This window comes from Thamnophis elegans, chromosome Z, assembly GCF_009769535.1.
Source record: "Thamnophis elegans isolate rThaEle1 chromosome Z, rThaEle1.pri, whole genome shotgun sequence".
Taxonomy (NCBI): domain Eukaryota; kingdom Metazoa; phylum Chordata; class Lepidosauria; order Squamata; family Colubridae; genus Thamnophis; species Thamnophis elegans.
In genome coordinates, this window is record NC_045558.1 from 119,015,490 (window position 1) to 119,034,772 (window position 19,283).

A 19,283-nucleotide genomic window follows, 5' to 3' on the forward strand; every position below is an offset into this window, starting at 1 on the left:
GGGGGGGATTAGAGATAGCTGGGGTTGTGTAGTCAAAACAAAATACTTTCTCTTGGGAACCAAGGACATTCTCACTCCTTGCCGGAGGAAAAAAGGAGTGATATCACCCAGCCACCAGATAGCACCTTGTGCTATAGGACCATGTGACTGATTGTTTGGGGTTGAGGGAAATACTTTTATTTTTGATTAGGTGAAAACTGTGGGAACCTTGAGAGTTGTTTTTCACCATTTGTGCCAATATGATATATTCAATAAAGCTATTCTCTGAGGAATTCATTTGCCTTGGAGTTTTGCTTGCTATGAGTCTATTACTTGGAACCCTGACTGATACAGGATACTTCTATCCCATGGCTTCCGCAGTCCACATGGCTCTCCCATTAGTTATAGGATCAACCAGTACCTGCTGTATGGGTTGATCCAGAAGATGCAAAATCTCCTTTTCCTTTCCACATTACGAGAATAAGAGTTGGAAGAGACCTTGGAGGTCTTCTCATCCAACTCCCTGCTCAGGCAGGAAACCCTATACCATTTGAGACAAATGGTTTTCCAATCTCTTGTTAAAAACGTCCAGTATTGAAACATTCATAACTTTTGGAGGCAAGTTATTCCACTGATTAATTGTTCAGCCAGGAAATTTCTCCTTATTTCTAGGTTGCTTCTCTCCATTAGTTTTTATTCATTGCTTGTCCTGCCTTCAGATGATTTGAAGAATAGGTTGCCCCCCACTTCTTTGTGGCAGCCCCCTCCCCCTTAAGTTAAAAGTAGTACATGCCTTGTCATTCAGGTTTCCCTGACAAAAAGAGTTGGATTAATGGAATATATCTGGAAGGCTTGGGACTACTCTTTAGACTCCTTCAGGAAGCAGTGTGTTGTCTCAAGCAGGCAGGCATTAGATAGAAATCCTCACCATAAAACTTCACCTGACCTTTTCACTAGTGGCTTCCCTCTTAGCAAGATGAACAGTAGCAGCGCAGGAAATTTGGATCGAGCTGCATCTCCTCCTGCTGGACCTGATGGGGAAGATGATTTAAAGTTTGGCCCTTCAGCCCGTATCTGTGCATCTCGACAACGACCTTTCAGCATGTTAAATCCTGACCGGTCACAGGTGAGTTTCATGGGGGCATGGTGGGAGGGAGGGAGGAAGGAGGGAAGGAAGTAGGGAGGGAGGGAGGGAGAGAGGGGGGGGGAGGGAAGATGAGAATGGAAGGAAGGAAAGGGAAAATGGAAGGAAGGGAGAAATATGAGAAAAGGAAGAGAGGGAGGGAAGAGAGGGAGGGAAGAAAGGAAGGACCTGTATTTGCCCATTGCCATCTGTAGGTGGTGTCCATTGTGCAAAGTCCTAGATTTGGGGCATGAACAGAGAGGATCCCTTAACTTCTGAATGCATTTTTCTTTTCTTTTACTTTCCAGTTGACAAATGAGTTTGGAAGTCCATCTGCCTCTCCTTCAAGGTAAGACGCCTCCTGTCATCTCTTGTTTACATTCTGTGGAATCTCTTGTGTACCCTGTTCATCTTATATGGTTGGGTATTAGCTCTTAATTCTGTTTTTATTGGTTGACATGTATTTCATAGACAAAAAAAAAAGAATGTGAAACTTCTAAATAATAAACCAGCACTACAGCTCTAAGGCCAGTTTAAAATCTTTTGTTCTGAATATGCTGATTTTATATCGCAGCTGCAGATTGTTTTTTAGCAGTTTTTATTATAATCGGTTAACTAATAAAGCATTGAGAGGTTTTATAGTGAGAGAAAATTATGCTAGAACACGTAATCCATTTTTTGTAATATAGGCAGCCCTTGTCATACGATCACAAGTGGGAAATGAATTTCCTTTGTTAAGCAAGGCAGTTGTTAAGTGAGCCACTCCCAGTTTTACAACCTTTTTTTTGCCATGGTTGTTAAGCAGATTGTTACCCTGATTACATGAATCAGGTGTGTCATTCATGTAATGGTCATTAAGCGAATTTGGCTTCCCCCACTGATTTTGCTTGTTGGAAGATGGCCAGGAAGGTCACAGATGGCAGTCACATCATTCTAGGAGGCTTCAACCATTGTAAATACATACTGGTTGCCCAGTATCAAAATTTAGATCATGTGACTGTAGAGATGCTGAAGTGGTCATACGTGCAAGTACTGGTGGTAAATCGCTTTTTAAAAATCCTGTTGTAACTTTGAACGTTAAACAAATGACTGTAAGTAAAGGACTTCCAGTATCAGCTCCACTTTAGTAATCACTTCAAAGTGTTCATTTTAGCCTATATAAAGCAGAGGTGGGGAACGATGGCCCTTTTATGACTTGTGAACTTCAACTCCCAGAATTCAACTTCAACTCCCAGAATTCATTCATTCATGGTATGGTTGTCATGTGTTTTTAAATTGTGGTATTGTTTTGTTCGTCTTTTTTATTCCTTATTTGTACACCCCCCCCTTGATTTGGGTTGTGAGCTGCCCTGAGTCCCCTTCGGGGAAAAGGGCGGCATAGAAATATAATAAATTCAATTCAATTCATAAAGGAGCCATCATAACCCCCACTGCTATAAAAGCAAAGGATTTTTCAGGAAAGAGAGCCCAGCCAGGGTAATGCTGATGGACAGAGGTTCTCCTGGCAATCATCAGACCAGCGGTCCCCAATCTTTCTGGCTTGTAGGCCTGGCCACGCTGGCAGGGGGAAGAGGGGATGGTTCTGTGTGAATGGTAGGCACGCGCATGTGAGTGTGTGCACAGCTACTTCTATGGAGTGGAGTTACACACGTATGCGTGCTTGCACAGCCCGGTTCCGAAAGGGACCACAGACTGGTGGTGGGCCACATCCCAGGTTTAGACATTAAACAGAGGCTTTATGATTCCTCTAAGCCAGTAGTTCTCATTTTTTTCCTCATTACGGAGCCCTTTAAATACCTTCTGTGGCCACGGACCCCCAAGGCTTAACTCAAAATTTAAATCATAAATGTTTCTTCAAGCCTTTGTGGACCCCCGGTGACAACATCATGGCCCCTCCCTCAGGGGTCTGCAGACCACAGGTTGAGAACCCCGGCTGTAGGCCATTTTAAACCGGTTTTACTTGTCTTTTCACCACCAAACTGTGTAATGTTTTATATTTAAGGCATTCATTCTTTAAAGTCTATGCTATGCAACAGCTCTACTGCTGGTGAATTGAAGAGAGACGATGTAAAGCCAAATAAATGAACAAATAAAATGTGCGAAGCTTTACAGAAATCCAGCGTATTGTCTGATAATGACACTGGCTATTCTGCCCCATCAGCTTTGTTGCTTTAATCTCCGTCTGCAGCAGCCTTTCCAAGATGCATTGTCAGTTCCCAACACCTGCTGGTTAGGAATAGTGTGTGTTTGTGTGTGTGTGTGTGTATGTGTGTGTGTGTGTAGAATTTAATTAGTCTGGTAGTTTGGGGAAGGTTGACCTTAAGCATAAGAGTTTTCTTTTTGCAGCTTCAAAAAACTGCCTGAAATCTGGGCCTACACTTCTCACACTGCCTCTCTCTTTTTCACCTTGCAGGATCAATCCCTTTGCTCATGTTAAGCTGAAACGTACGGTGACCAATGACCGCTCGGCCCCACTCATCCAGTGAAGTGTGCAATGTTAAGTGGAGATAGACCGCTGCCCTGCTTTCCCCCCTTTCCCTCACCACGTGGCCTTTCCCACCTAACATGCTACTTCTGGCTCATAGTAGGTTTCGCAGGCCAGGCTGGTCCAGGCGTTCCACCCTCCCATAATGGCACAGGAAAAGTTCACAAACTCGACACACAACAAAAAGGCTTTCATTGGTGGTAGCAATTCCAGGATGCTGAGAAGGCAAGCTAACGGCAGGAGGACAGTAACAGCCGGAGAGGAGCTAGAGTTTGGGTGCAAGTAATGGAGGCAGAGGTGTAACAGTTGGATAAACAGGCAGGAGAAGGGTGAAGGATGTGGGGACAGGTGGAAAGAGGTCAGATGGAAGGAAAAGGGAGATGAAAGAGAGCTATGGATGGCATGTTACAGAATATTCAAATGAAGATAAATTCAGCGAATGTGGGTCTCTGAATGTGATGCATGTTTCTTACAAACTCAAAGCTTCCACCGATCAGAATCTTTTTGCGTTTTCTTACCCACTTTGACTAAAATTCCACATGCATGTTCTCAGAAAGAAGGTACTGGTAGTCCTCGACTTACGATCACAATTGAGCCCAAAATTTTTGTTGCTAAGTGAGATATTTGTCAATTGAGTTTGGCCCCATTTTCCGACTTTTTGTGCCGTAGTGATTAAGTTAACCACTATAGTTCCTAAGATAGTAACATGATTTTTAAATGAATTTGGCTTCCCCATTGACTTTGCTTGTAAAAAGGTCACAAAACGTGACCCTGGAACACTGCAACTGTCATAAATATGAGTTAGTGGCCAAAATCCAAATCATATGACCATGGGGATGCTACAATGTGTGAAAAAAAAAGGTCCCAAGTCATTTTTTTCAGCGCCATTGTAATTTTGAATGATCACTAAACGGACTGTAAATCGAGGACTACCCATATTTTGAAACCGAATGAAGGTGTGTTTACATCAACAACCTAAGGTTTTGTTCTTTTTTCTTTTTCTTTTAATTCAGCAAGTCTTAAATGTGCCTCTCTTTAGAGTTCAGTTCTGCTAAGCCGGTTGAGTAATTGAATGATTGCACGTATCATACAACACCTGGGTCATATGCACTTTCCATTCCTCAATAAACTTCTACACTTATCATTACATAAGTCATAAATAAACATATTGCCTGTGGACTTCCAGTAGAAAGTCCACACTAATCTTTTCAATTGTGTAGCAGTGAGAGATATTGTTTTTAGAACAGAAGGGACAGGGAAAACTGGTTTAGGAGAGTAAGAGAGAAGTGATGGGAGGGATGGTTAAATCAAGGAAAATCACATTCAAAGCCGATTCATACTTATAAGATACATTGGTATTTCGTCACTGAGTTATTCAGCTACAGGCCCAGCTTACTTAGAAATCACTTGGGAGTGATTATGAATTGATTGTATTGAAAAGCATCAGATTTCAATAAGTATGAAAGATCTTATTGTGGTGTTGCTTTTGTACTGGCCTTTTAAGGCCTGGAAATCACCCATTTGAATAGTGCTGTTATCATGTGATAAGCATACAAATGTGAAATAGCTCGGGGAAGGTGAGTGTGTGAACAGTTCCATTGAAGAAGTAAAGCAGTGTTTCTCTTAGCAACTCTTAAGACATGTGGGCTTCAATTTCCAGAATTCTCTGGCCAGGAAGGCTGGCTGGGGATTCTGGGAGTTGAAGTCCACATTTCTTAAGAGTTGCTAAGGTGAGAAACAGTGAGGAAGAAGGTTGTAAGTTTTGCAAAAAATGCTATTGATAATTGATGTGCTGTCTCTACATTCATTGCACGATTGTAGGCCTATCTTAAGTGTCTTAACAAGACATGGGTTGTGGATTGAAAAGGAGCCAGGATTTATGATTACTGGATTCTCTGAATCGGGTCTGCAGTCCATGAAGTGATCCATTCTGCTAGTAGGTTTTGATTCCTCTTCAAACAATTGTTGAGATATTTTCAGGGGGGTGGGAGCATATCTGTATTATGAAAAGATTACCATTAAAATAGACCACTTATTTTGTAATTTAATTGTTTTTGGCAAATTTAACTAGAGATTTATCTTATTATGATATGCAATGGTCAAAAAATATATAGAGATTTTCCCCTGCTCTCAAGGAAACTTGAGATAGGAAGGATAGTCAGGGCTTCTGTGTGTGGAAGGAGGAAATAGATTAAAGCAAGGCAGTTGCTGATTTATTATTATTTTTTAAAGTGTTTATTTAATTTCAGTTGCCAGAATGTATAATAAACACAGTTATTCAGTAGTATTCAGGTCCTGGCAGACTAAACTGCAGGCATTTTGGTCAAAGCCAAAATAGAGTAATTCAACTATATTGTCAGAAGAAAGAAATATTTTTCCCAGTGAGGAAAGGAAATGCCATCTCGCTTTTCTTTTGCCCCTCACATTCTTCTCCGACTGACAAAGAACCCAGTCATTTAAAATCCAAGTATGCCCTCTTGCAGGCTTAGCTATGCTATTACAGAATCCTGGACAGATTCAAGTAACATGTTTATTGATCCTGATTTAATCTTGAATGCGGTTGAATAAATAAGCAACAACACAGCCCTTTTGGGATAAGCTAAATAAACGCACAAGATGTCCACCTTTGATGAAACTAACAAACCGTATAGTGAAACTGTGGCTTTGGAACTATCAGGGCTGAAAAATATCAGAATGCCTTTGTTATTGGAAAGAAAAAAAGATTGATATTTTACCAATGAAAGAATACTCAAAGATGCTTTTTCAAAAGACAACTGGATTGTTTTTTTGTTTGTTTGTTTGTTTTTTGAGGAAAAAGAAGATGTTTTCTTCAGGAAGAAATAAAAATATTTTCTTCTTTTTCCTCAAAGAAAAAACAGTCAAGTTTTTAAAAAAAACCACCTTACAGACAACTATGACTTGGATGACTCAGAATCTCCACAGACACAATAAAATAATAATTTCAGGTTTTGGAGGTACAAGGTTTATAGAGTTTTATATAGCTACCTCCCACTTGTAGTTCACCCGAGTTTCATTATTTTTTCTAATTTGTAAAAAAAAATAAAAGGAAGACAGAAAGACAGATTAGCTAGATGACACATTTTGAATTGCTAATGCTAGGAGCAATCCCTATATGAGTTCAGAATCAAACTATTTGTTTTTCTTCTACGCTCCTGTTTATGAACATTTGCTTTACTTTGCAGTACAGGAAGTCCTCGACTTACAATTGAACCTCTGTTGTTAAGTGAGACATTTCTTAAGCGAGTTTTGCCCCATTCTATGATTTTTCTTGCCACAGTTGTTAAGCAAATCACTACAGTAGATAAGTCAGCAACCCGGTTGTTAAGTGAATCTGGGTTTCCCATTGACTTTGCTTGTCAAAAGGTGATCACATGACCTTGGGACACAGCAATGGCCATAAGTATGAACCAGTTTCCAAGCATCTGAATTTTGATCACATAATCATGGGGATGCTACAAAGATTGTAACTGGGAAAATGATCATAAATCACTTTTTTTTCATGCCATTATAGCTTTGAACAGTCAGTAAATGAACTGTTGTAAGTCGAGAACTATCTGTATTTAGGCCTCTTTCACATCAGAACTGTTGTTCCCCCTTTTCCAGCTAGCAATAGTTGACAGTATTCAAACTTAGTGATATTAGAATTGAGAGGCATATTAAAAGAACAAGATCAGCGCAACGGTTGGTGACTTGAATCTCTACTCTGTATTTCCAAAATCCGACATTTATTATAAGTTGCAAAAGATGTGAACATTGCATATATTTGTTCACATTTCAATATAAGGTAGCAACAAAGAAAAGGGTTTTTTAGTTATAGCCTCCATTTATATTTACAGTATAATATCTATAACTGCAAATCACTTATTTCCTCTGCTCAAAATGTATGTGTTCAAGAGGCAAAAACAGGCACGTAGTTATGGACAGAATATATACCAGTGATGGCAAACCTTTTTTGGCTTTCATGCCAAAAGCGGGGGAAGCACAGGGGGGGTCGTGCGCCAGCGTGCCACACCCATAATGCTATGCGCACAACACTCCCCCCCCTTTTGATGCAGTTTTTTAGCCCTCCCCAGGCTCCAGAGGCTTTCTAGGAGCCTGGGGAGGGCGAAAACAGCCCCCCCCCAGACGCGCTCTGGATCCTTCAGGAAGTTTCCCTGAAGGCTCCGGAGGTCGAAATTTGGCCGGAAGTCACTATTCCCGAACTTCCGGGTTCCCTGTAGATACGGTTTTTTATGCCCTGACAAATTGCTCCACGTGCCACAGGTTCACCATCACGGGTATATACACTGGTTCCCATTTGGCATGCTGTTTCAAAAGCATGAAATACAGATCTATTTTGTCTGTTTTTATTACCCATCAAATCAAACTATTTTCTAAAACAGTTTTATTTTTGAATTCTGGAGAGCCAAATATGACATGTCAAGAGAAGGAAATGTTGAAAATGAAAGATCAGCTTAGAAATAGATTTGCAGATTAAGCACAGTAGCACAGAATTCTCTGCATAACAATATGGTTGCCAAATGTGTATGTGTGTGTGTGTGCGTGTGTGTGTTTCTGTCTATTCAGATACACACAAACACATATCCTGGATCTCTGAAGCTGGGAACCTTATGTCTGATTAACAGCTCATTTTATCTTACATAGGGCTAAAATGTATACATTTATCTTTGCATTTCCTGCTTTTTCTTAGAAATAACTCTAGTCATCTCATTATTGTTACTCTGTGTGTGTGTGTGTGTGTGTGTGTGTGTGTGTATCAGTTCCAGCTGAAATACATCTGGAAATTTTTGATTCTCTTTCACTCAAAAGCATGAAGAATGAAATTCAAGTTACAGATTGTTCATATCTAAGACCAGAGTTTACAGATCCTGCAGTTGATATGTGAAAATTGGAATGAAAAATGTTGACACTGAGGCACTCTGCTTTGAGAGTACAGAGGAGATGAGGAACATATCAAAACAAAATCAAAATGACTTCCACATAAAAAGACACAGCTTGTATGGGATTCATTCAAAAAACAAAAAAGTGAATGCAGGATAGCATTTATCATATGTGAAGTTGCCATTCTATGTTTTTGACAGCATTGTATGTTGATTGTAAAGAAATTTTATCATCCTGTACCATATTAAAAAGCTGGAAAATAACAGAATAACTATATTTTTATCTTCAGTTGGGCCATATGAGATAACTGGTTTATCAAGTGATTGCATGTATGCCATGGTTTTTTACCCATTGATAAATATTTTTTATGTTTTACTAAAAAAAAAAAAAAAGCCTGTGCAACTCTACGCTTTAGATGTTTGGTGTAGCTTGGACATAATATATAAAGAACAATGAGTTTCCATTTGTTATCGGTCTCTGTGTGCGCATAAATGAAAGAGAGGGGATGGGGAATGTATTGTTGCATTGGGACAAACATTACCAGCTGTGCAGATGTTGAGGTCTCATTAGCTATGTCCTAATTTTAAAATTAATAAAGTTTAATATAAATGTTTGCCTTTCTATGTTTTCTTTGTATCTTGAACCAAAATTATACCAGAACTTTAGTTTTGGAATGGAGAAAACAGACTTTACCAGTTTTCCTACCTTCATAAAGTTTTTCCTACAAATTACAGCTTTACCAACTCTGTCTGATGTTTTCAAATTGGTTCAAAAGCTCCCTGCACCACTCATCAATTAACTTGTATCCCCATCTGCATTCCCATTTATACAATCTGCAGAGATTGTATACCGGTAAATCTCTGTAACTTTTATGTGTAACAAAATATGATGCTATTAAAATTCTGGTATTTAAATATTTTTCTATCCCTACTTATTATTGAAATGAATGTTCCCACTAATGAAATACCACTGTAAAATATTTATCCATCTATTTCTGCAACACAGATTCTCCAGAGTTCACCCTTTTTTACCTCAGTAAATCATCCATTCATTAAATATTCAGGTTATTATTTCACTGCTTGACCCACCATAATTCAGTATCAATCCCCAGGGGAATCATGGATATACAAGACAAATGGTCAGAGGTGTATTTATTCTTCCATTCCTCCCACCAGTCTTTAAAGAATACCACTTTCTTTATAAACAAAACACCCACCCACCCAAAAGAAGAAGATTCTTCCATTTTGACAGAGCATTTGATAAAGATGATCGTCCCTTTTTTTTCTTTATTCTGTGCTACAAATGGCAACAGGAACGGGGTTTATTGATATCGTACCCAAACTTCTGTTTCCCTCAGAATATATAAAAATGGAATATATGGTACCAAGGTGGAAGCCATGATCACAGAGAGAATGTTTCTATCATGGCAAGAATGGAAGCTAGATAATCAAAATGTTCACAATGCCCACCACCAAGAGGCAGAATGTGTAGGCCTGATGCCATGCAAAACCAGCCGGTTTCCAGTCTTGATGTTCTTGAGATAATACAGATGCTGCTCAAGCATTTGACAGGCACTTAAAGAACACTTGTGGACAAAGTGTGGAGGGATCTTGCCACCTGCTGGGTGCATCCCAGCCACACCCTGGAGCAGGCCAGGGTTCTAATTCTGTAATGAACTTATTGAAAAACCCGACACTTTTGAAAAGGGTACAGAAGTAAAACACAACCAAATCCAGTAAGCCCACTCTTCCTTCCAATTTGCAAGTTAAGTGGAACAAGCATCTGCATAGCATATTGTAAGCTGGTGTGTAACCCTCAACACCCTCCCTACTTTATGCCCACTGCTTCTAAAAATTCCAAAAGCAATTGAATCTGGGTACCTTCTCCTTTAGAGGAGGAGAAAAATCTCCGAAAGAAAAACCTTCCTTGACATCCCCTAATTGGGATTACTACCAGATGTAATGGAGCTGCAGTTCCCAAAATTTCCAGGCTGTGCTGGCTAAGAGTTGCAGTTTTAACACATCTGGAAGGCTTTAAGTCGGACAAACTGCCTTAAATCTCTCATAAAGGATATCATCTGATGGAGGCATAGATAGTGTCCATAAAACTTTTAGAGACTAGTAAATAGAATGAGAACTTGAAAAACTTGTAGTTTGCTTAGCATTGCCAGTGCTGGAAATTGCCATTTGGGAGATAGGTGATAGAAACAGTTTGCTTCCAAACTTATCTATTTAATTCAGTGTTTCCCAACCTTGGGAATTTCCAGGAATATGGACTTCAACCCCCAGAATTCTCATCAATGGCTATATTGGCTTTGTCTGGAATGCTGAGAGTTGGAAGTCCACACTCCTGGAAATTCCCAAGGTTGGGAAAGCCTGATTTAGTTGATAGTTCTGGACTTCCTTAGTAAAATATATAATTCACTGAACACCATACAGTATGGTGAAATGTTCTGTAGATAGATAGCCTTAAGATCTTAAAGAAAGATACAGTTGATGTAAAATACCCAGAGTCCAGAGTTTGGAGATTCCACTAAAAAAAATTGTTCTTGTCAAAGCAGCTTGCCAAAGGAACAACTGTTTTTCTGCTAAGCTTATAGAACAGAAGAAGAATATTGCAGCTATTATTTCAACACAAATCAGCAATTCCCATCCCCATAAATCAAGTCATGCCCAGATAGCAGATGTCTCTCCCACATCTTGGTTCTTCTTGCATTTTTCCCTAGGCATTTATCAACTTCCCTCTTTTTTCACCATTTTTCCAGCTAATCATGGCTAAAACTAAGGGGAGCAATTATGGAAATTCACATTTCTCTGTAATAAACTAAATCAAAAGTGAAACTATTGCCTTAAGGTTAATTAAGGTTTAGAGACATTAAGGGCTCATCCATCCTCGCTGTTTCTAACAGAGGCTGAAAACCAACCTATAATGTGACATTTGCAGGCTGATGAATGGTCAAAATCATCTTTCCCACCAAGAAGCACTCCAGATATGTTAGGATGATAAAACAGGCATTAGTTTTAAGATTGGTGTCTTCCAGATGTATTGAACACACAGGTGGAAGACACTCAATTAAATCAGCCAGTAGAATTGGGTGCTTAAACCTAATCTTCCATTCCTCCTCTTCCTTCACTAGGGTTAAGGACTCTTCATTGCTGCTTGAAATCTCCCATCTGGCCACAATGTTCTGCAGATAAAGAAAGAGGTGTTTCCCTCAAAATGCCCATAGAGTAGGTATCGCCATAGAATTGCTTGAGCTTTTTCAGTCCAACCCATTTCCTCTCCCACACTATGTTTTTTGGCACAAGAGATGGCTTTTCCACTCTTTGAAAGTCCTTGTCATTTCAACTGTATCCCAATAGATCCCAAAAGACATTTATTAACCTCTAAAATAAACCAGTGGGGGACTGAGAAAATCAGAACTGGCCACTCCCAATAAAAGCCAACCATCTTCAACACGGATTATGAATTAAGAATGATCTTCCCAGTCCAATGCACGCACTGAACTGTCAAGACAATATGATGGGAGTTCCCACAATGAATCAATGGCTATCAATTATCTGGTCACTACAAATGAGTGATGTGACCAATTTACTGTTTTTTTTATCACTTCAGAAATGAATGAATGGTGAACAAAGGATACTCACCCAATCAACTCTCACTACCCAAGGTCCCTGTAACTTTACAGCATTTGATTATTCCATCTTGCCAGTATAATTCTCTCCGAGGTTCAACAGAGTGGTCTTTTTTATGTATATAATGCTGGTTAAATGGAGATGGTCACCAGCCCTATTCAGTTCCATTTGGCACAAAAGGACTTTTAAATTGGTAGCCATGTTCCATATTACAAGACTGCAGGTGATGAAATGCAGAAGGGCTCATGAACAGTTGTAGGCAACTTCCTGAAGATTGGTTCCTCCCCTCCCACCCCCAACCCTCTCAATTTGGCACAGAGGGTCCTTAGAAGGAACATATTAGAGAGTGGAGGGGAGGTTGGAAGGGGACGGGGGATATACATTCAAAAGCCAGTGTGGAGCAGGGGCCTCAAGCATTGAGGAGATATCTTCCTCATCATATGGAGGCCTGAGACTGTTTGTACAAAAAGTTCTGCTTCTCTGCCTCCCCAGGCAGGGATGTGTCAGTGAGCAGAAGGAGAGCAGAAGTCCACATATGTCAGGTTCTAGTTAGCAATAATGGCCCCATGCTGTGCACGCAGATACACACGTGCACAAACATACACTCTCTCTCTCTCTCTCTCACACACACACACTCACACACACACACACATCTGTCAGTCTAACCACTGCAGAAAACAGATATGTGATAGCTTGGTATCAGCAGGTCAACTGGATGACTGGGTGTTGTCCCTGAATGTTGAGATGACAGGTGGTGGGGTTGTCCAATTTCCATTAATTCTCAGTTTTCAATTGCATCTGGAAGGTGGAGAGAAAAAGAAACTTCTTGTTAAGGAGGAGGGGGAGGGGGAGGGGAGGGGGGAGGAGGAGGAGGAAGAAGAAGAAGAAGAAGGAGAAGTAATAATAGTAGTAATAGTAGTAGTAATAGTAGTAGTAATAATTTTTTGGGGCTGAGAGTTGTATTTGGCCTTTGAATGCCATTTTGGAGGGTGCATTCTAGAATGTCATAAGCACATCAGGTTATGCTTCTTTGATCTACAACAATAATTTTAAAAGTCTGCTAAATGGAACAATTCTCTCTTTTTCAGCGAAATATACATAATTCCAATTGGGTAAGGAATTGGGGTTGGTTTTTATCCTCCTGGCTCCAATTAGGACATCAATTCCTGTATTAACAAAATGACCAAGGAGTTTTGGAAATGTCCGCCTTGAAGATAGCTTTCCAAAATTCCACTATTCTCCAGACTTCCTCCATCTTAATTTAATACAAAAGGAAGACAGCCTTTTTTCAAGATCAAAGAGTGGGAGCTGATGGGACAGATTTTATTGTACAATTATCATGCCTTGGCCAAGGACCTGGGGACTGATGTGGAGAATCAAGATTTTATCTTAGCTTTCTAAAGTAACCTTAGCCTTCTTTTCCAGTCCATTTTTTAAACCTCTCCTCCCCAATTTATTCAGGAGAAGAAGACAGAATAGCTATTTGACACTTTTTTTTTTACCAGTAGTGCTAGGGAATTAAAGATGCCCACATAATCTTCACCAATCATCTATTCAATCACACACAGAAACCTTTCATCCTTTGGGCAAGCTTTGCCAACTGCGATACCCTTCTATGTATAGTTACTCTGAAACTCCATTACTCAATGAAAGGCCATAGCATCCATACAATCAAAAGGCTTGGTTAGCTTAGAGTAGCTTTCTTTAATTTAGGTTCTTCTGAAGTCCTGGGCAACTTTCTGGCTTGAAATTATGTGAGTGAAAATTCAACATCATAGGAACATGAACTTTGGGAAGGTTCATTCAGATATGAAGAACCATTCCTCTACCATCCACTCCTGTCTGTAACTGGGTCTGGAACCCAAACTTTACAAAGCCCCACCTGGAATTTTCTTTCCTTACTACGTCCCATAATAAACCTCCTAGGATAATGGATAGGAAAAGGAAAAGAATGGCATGCCTCTATGGCCCTTACCAGCTGTGGGCCCCAATTCAGTGTCACAGGATGGAGGCTGATGTGGCTCTAGGGCAGGAGAAACGGTGAAGCGAGAGAATCTCAGGGTGTCCACGAGGCTGGACTCAGCCCGCTTGGCCGATGGCAGCAAGGCAGGTGTCATGGGCACCGGTGAAGAAAGGACTGGATGTGACTGGGCTGAGCTGGGGTCCGACACCATGGAGACATAGGAAGGATTCTGAGCCATGAGAGGAAAATCATCATCCCACTCAAAACTGCCACCTTAATTGAGAAGGAAGAAGTGGGAAAGTAGGAAGGTGGTTAGATTGGTGCCAACCCCAGAGTAAAGAAGATAAAAATATAATCAGTAGCTCTGACATGATGTCATGCTTAAATCTTAATCTGAGTTCAAACAGCATGCTAAAGTAGACTAAAAGAATATGTTGTATGACCAGGACATTATATTAGATTGGTGGTTCTCAACCTGTTGTCCACGGATTAAGAGGGGGGGGGGGAACATACACGATATCATCACAGGGCTCTGTGAAGCCTTGAAGAATTGTTATGATTTAAATCTTGGGGGTCCATGACCATGGTCTGTGGCCACAAAAGGTACTTAAAGGGAGCCCATGGTGAATAAAAGGTTAAGAACCACTGTATTAGACCATTATCTGGGTGATTTGTTTGGGCACAGCATGTTGTTTTTATGTTTTGTTTACCAAAATTAAAGTCCTATATTTCATATGAGCCCAGTCTTTAGGTTATTGTTGAGTAGAAGATAGTACAAGAATTAAACAACTTCAGAAATATTTCTTTTGTAGTGCTTAGATGCATAAGTAGGAAAAATATAGCAGCAAGTAGATTTTTCTCGATATCAGTATTTGCTAATTCTTCCAATCTGCTCAACTCCGTCTCATGTTCCTCTGCTCTGCATCTCCCATTTGACAAATTAATTTCACTATGGAAACATAATCCACTTTTAGTTCTTTGGATCAACTAGTCTTTTCACAGACATACATGCATTTCACAAACACCTGGCTAATGATCTATGCCCTGAACAGAACATGTAATTTCATCATGAGGAAATTCTTTCTGCAACTGAACTTTATTGGCCTGCTTTGTACAACAACTCGTGTTTTTTTTTTAAAAAAAAACACCTCTTCCTATCATTCTGTAAGCTCTGCCTTCACCTTCTTCCACTATGCTAGGAGAAAATTTAGGACTTGTACTGAGGACTGCTCCTTCCCTCTCCATCCATTGATCTGCTGTGCAGACTCTGTAGAAATGAATGGGAGTTCCAGATCCCTGTATTTTATCTTATAGACCAAAGGAGGTCACCTAAGGGCTATTTAGGCTTCCTAAAGCATATCTTAAACTAAGCAGGATTAAAGCCTGACTGCCCCAAAACAACTTGTCAGACAGTGTAGACAGATGCCAAAGTATATTCTGAGTATAGGAAGCTCTATAAATCCTTTGTCTCTCTCTCTGGGTCATTGAATAAATCTTTGGGAAACACTTCTCAGTGCTTGGAAAGATACTGTTAAGTCATGAAGAGCACTAGAAGGGAGTCAATTCCATATAAGGAACTTAGCATTATTTATTTATTTATTTATTTATTTATTTATTTATTTATTTATTTATTTATTTATTTCTCAAGGCGATGAATATATGCAACATACCATGCAGAAAGGCTGCCTAGGTTAATTTAGCAGATCTCCAAGAACTGCAATAACAGTAACAATAACAATAACAATAACAGAAGGATAAAATGAGCTCAGGACAGTGTGTTGGGCTGCAACTACTGAAACTACTACATCACTGAGGGATTCTTGGTCCTCTTTGAGCTTGGTGGCTTTCTTACAAACACTTCATTACCAAAGTAGGTAACATCATCAGTAGTACCTAGTTTGGTAAGGAAATATCTTCAAGAAAATCACCAAGCTCAGAGAGCAACAAGGAAAACACGGTTCAACCCTGAGCTACAAATATTCTATCTTATTGGTACTACATTAATGTTTCTAAATTGGCAACTTTAAGAAGCATGGACTTCAACTCATAGAATTACCACTCACATCTGCTTACATTTAAAGTCGACCACTATGCTTTGTTTTACATGGGACTTATTTTGAATTATGTTTGGAAATTCCAGAAGGCGTAAATCCAGAGTGACCTGGTGACCTCCAATTTGTTTTTGGATAAATCAATTGTCCCTCAATCAAGGCACAAATGACCAGGTTCCATTATCCTACTTCAGACACATTATGTGAAGACTTAGCTCTCTGATGTTGGGCAAAATGAAAGGAATGAAAGAGGGCAACCAATAGAAAGTGGATATACTCAGTTATACTGCTGGTGGGTGCACTCTACTGAAAGACCTGAAACATCCAGTTAGGGACAGATCTCCAAGGAGAAAATAATCTGCACTGAATTGATGCCGATGAATCAATTAATCAATGAAATGTCCCGATCAGGAACCTGATTGGAATAACTATTTCTTCTCATGTTAATCAATTGACAGTTCAACTTCAACAGTTGCTCTTTATGTTCTATCAAGTTTTGTTGATATGCTTGACAGCTACAGAAGATGGACTTCTAAGAATCATATCCAAACAATGGGTATGTCTTCTTCAAAGAACCTTAAGCCAACTCTCTGTTTTGGAAAGCAGAAAGTAATATATAATCTGTACCTTTGATCTACCTAACTTTCAGCTCTTGTGACACAATTTTTCCAAACGTGACTATTAATTTACATTCTTCTTGGCTGCTGTTTTAGTGATCTATTGTCCTTTTAATTGCTTTTTGTTTTGTTTTTAAGTTTATCTTGAGGCCTATAGGGGGAGTTATACTTCCTTACATAGGAAATACTTTTTAAAATTAGATATACCTCCATCACCAGGCCCTTACCACAGCACAAAGCACATTAATTTCTGAATAAGGGAGAATGTGTACTACCATCTGCCTTAATGTGACAATTTTAGATTCTGAGCGTTCATGAAGGCAATAAAAATTATATTCTAAAAATAAACTATGTGGAGATTTTTTTTTTAAAGGATACGCCGGCGTCAGCATAATTGTTATGCAATGTCTCATAAATTTCTGCTAACTGAAGCACAATTTTATTTTAAGAAAATAAAGCTTTATTTATTTCCACTCATACATGAAATGGGTTTAGACTGAAGAATGCTAAAGAATATTGTTTATCTTCAGAGTGGATCACTTGTATTTACTGCAGGAGTCTCCAAAGAAAAAGACAAACCAAGACTTTGGTTTTATTATTGGGTCTAAACACCCACATTAAAAATATGAAAAGAAATCAATGCAAATGGTATGCCAAGACCCATTCAAATAAATGACTGAAGTCACATTCACAATCAGTTTTAAGCAGAATTAGGCTTATAAAAAAAATCAAACTCAGAATTGTGAATAATGAAATAAGCAGAGCTAGGGCAAGTTTAGGAAGCATTTTGCCTTCTCTTCAAAATACGTGTTAAAGCAGCTAAGAACTTTAAAATTCATAATTATTGAAAAGTCCTGGAATAATTATTATTCTATAACAAAAGTGAAGCTCACCTGAGAATTGGCAATTCTGCTCTGTCTTTGCATTGGAGACAAACAAATGATCCCAACCATAATATCCAGGAAAGATACAGAAAAATGTTACCCATCCAAGCAATGCACTTAAATCTAGACAAAATCTTGGTGGCTGGACTTAACATTTTTAAAGATTACTGGGCTATACTAGTTGCATGTTTTCCTAGTTTTCCTTATTTTAAAAAAACCTCCTTATTTGAAGGTTTACATTAGCACTTTCATATGTATTTCAACAAATGTAAATGTGCCCCAGTTTTAGCCACTGCAGAAAGAACTTTCTGCAAAAAAGAAAATTGAGGCCACACAGGTTGCCCAGCCCTGTTTTAAATTGCATTGAAATCAAACTATTATTTCTGATATTGTAAACATATTAATTAAAATACTGCTAGTGGGTCACAAAGACACATCTTAGTGTCTCTACTCAGTTCTTACTGTTTAACAGCAACAAAACAAAGTGCCCTAGCAAACCGATTTTGAAAACCACTTCCTGACAGAGATTGTTGTCCAATTTCCACTTGATCACATCCAAGAGGAAATCATGTCTCTGGTTTCTTTCCAATATTAATGCAGTCTTAATCTTTCTGTAACTCAACTTCATTATTCCCAGTTTTGCATTCTGGAATTATAGATAATCCTTCATCCTTTTCTACAGTATGATTCTCTTTCAAATACTGCATGTTCTCTTACTTTATCTCTACCACAATCATCTGCCTTTTATTTTCTCTTTTTAGAGCTTTCTGCTTCCTTAAATTCTTTTCAGCTTAGTTTCTTGCCCTTCAGTCTTCTGCATTGCCCTTTTATGAAACATTTTTTCTTAAAGTATGGTACCCAGAAGTGTACACAATAGTTGGGCTATGATCTGACCAATATGAAATAAAATAGAACTATATCTCACCTGGCCACCATTTTATACCTGGAAATCTGACATTTTCAAGGGTAAATTCACCAATGCCATTTTCCCACCACAAGTAAAACATTTAAATGACTTGCAGCATTACAAATACACACAGAGAGATGATGGAACCATCTATAAATAAAGCTGAACATTTAGAGATGAAGATGGGAGATAGAATAGTAGCAAATATTCTAGATCAGTGTTTCTCGACCTTACCAATTTTAACATAACCCCCAGCCAGGCTGAGAAATTTTGGGAGTTGAAATCTACATATCTTAAAATGCCCAAGGTTGAGAAACACTGTCTAGATGCTCCATACTGAATCAACAACTTCAAAGTTTTGGTAACTACAGGTAAGCCAGGGGTAAGGGAAATCTCAAACCAAGATTCTTGTCACCAGGATCCTGTACTTTTTCTTCCACTTGCCCAGGAGGTTGAATATAATTTAGGCTGCACTGTCACCCTGGTGTTGTACAAATTGGATGGCTTGGAATTCAAAGAGAGGTATTTCCACTGTATCTGGAAGTTGCCAAGTTGAGAAAGGTTGAGAAGCATCATTTTAGCTGTATTAAAAGCTTTCTAAAACCCCCAGACAGTAATCATTGAGAGAGACTGTGTCAACTTCGAAATGGATCAGGCCTGCCGCAGCCATCTTTCCATTTCTCAGCTTGCCACACAGTCTCAGAACGCAGAGAGGTTCTGAGATGTCAGGCCAGACA

General features: G+C 39.2%; 2 protein-coding genes across 2 annotated transcripts in view; one reads left to right on the forward strand and one right to left on the reverse strand.

Moving 5' to 3' along the window:
• The window catches only part of LOC116522521 (brain-specific angiogenesis inhibitor 1-associated protein 2-like), a 30,103-nt gene extending 25,788 nt beyond the window's left edge, over positions 1–4,315 (forward strand). The window contains exons 12-14 of the mRNA XM_032237451.1: positions 952–1,105; positions 1,411–1,451; positions 3,516–4,315. Of these exons, the coding sequence (XP_032093342.1) occupies positions 952–1,105; positions 1,411–1,451; positions 3,516–3,588 (268 nt within the window). The 3' untranslated portion in view covers positions 3,589–4,315. The remainder of the gene's footprint in view (positions 1–951; positions 1,106–1,410; positions 1,452–3,515) is intronic.
• A 7,323-nt stretch (positions 4,316–11,638) lies between these two features.
• The window catches only part of LMTK3 (lemur tyrosine kinase 3), a 42,100-nt gene continuing 34,455 nt past the window's right edge, over positions 11,639–19,283 (reverse strand). Inside the window, exons 14-15 of the mRNA XM_032236260.1 lie at positions 14,100–14,360; positions 11,639–11,676 (exon numbers count right to left, since the gene is read on the reverse strand). Coding sequence (XP_032092151.1) covers positions 11,639–11,676; positions 14,100–14,360 — 299 coding nt within the window. The remainder of the gene's footprint in view (positions 11,677–14,099; positions 14,361–19,283) is intronic.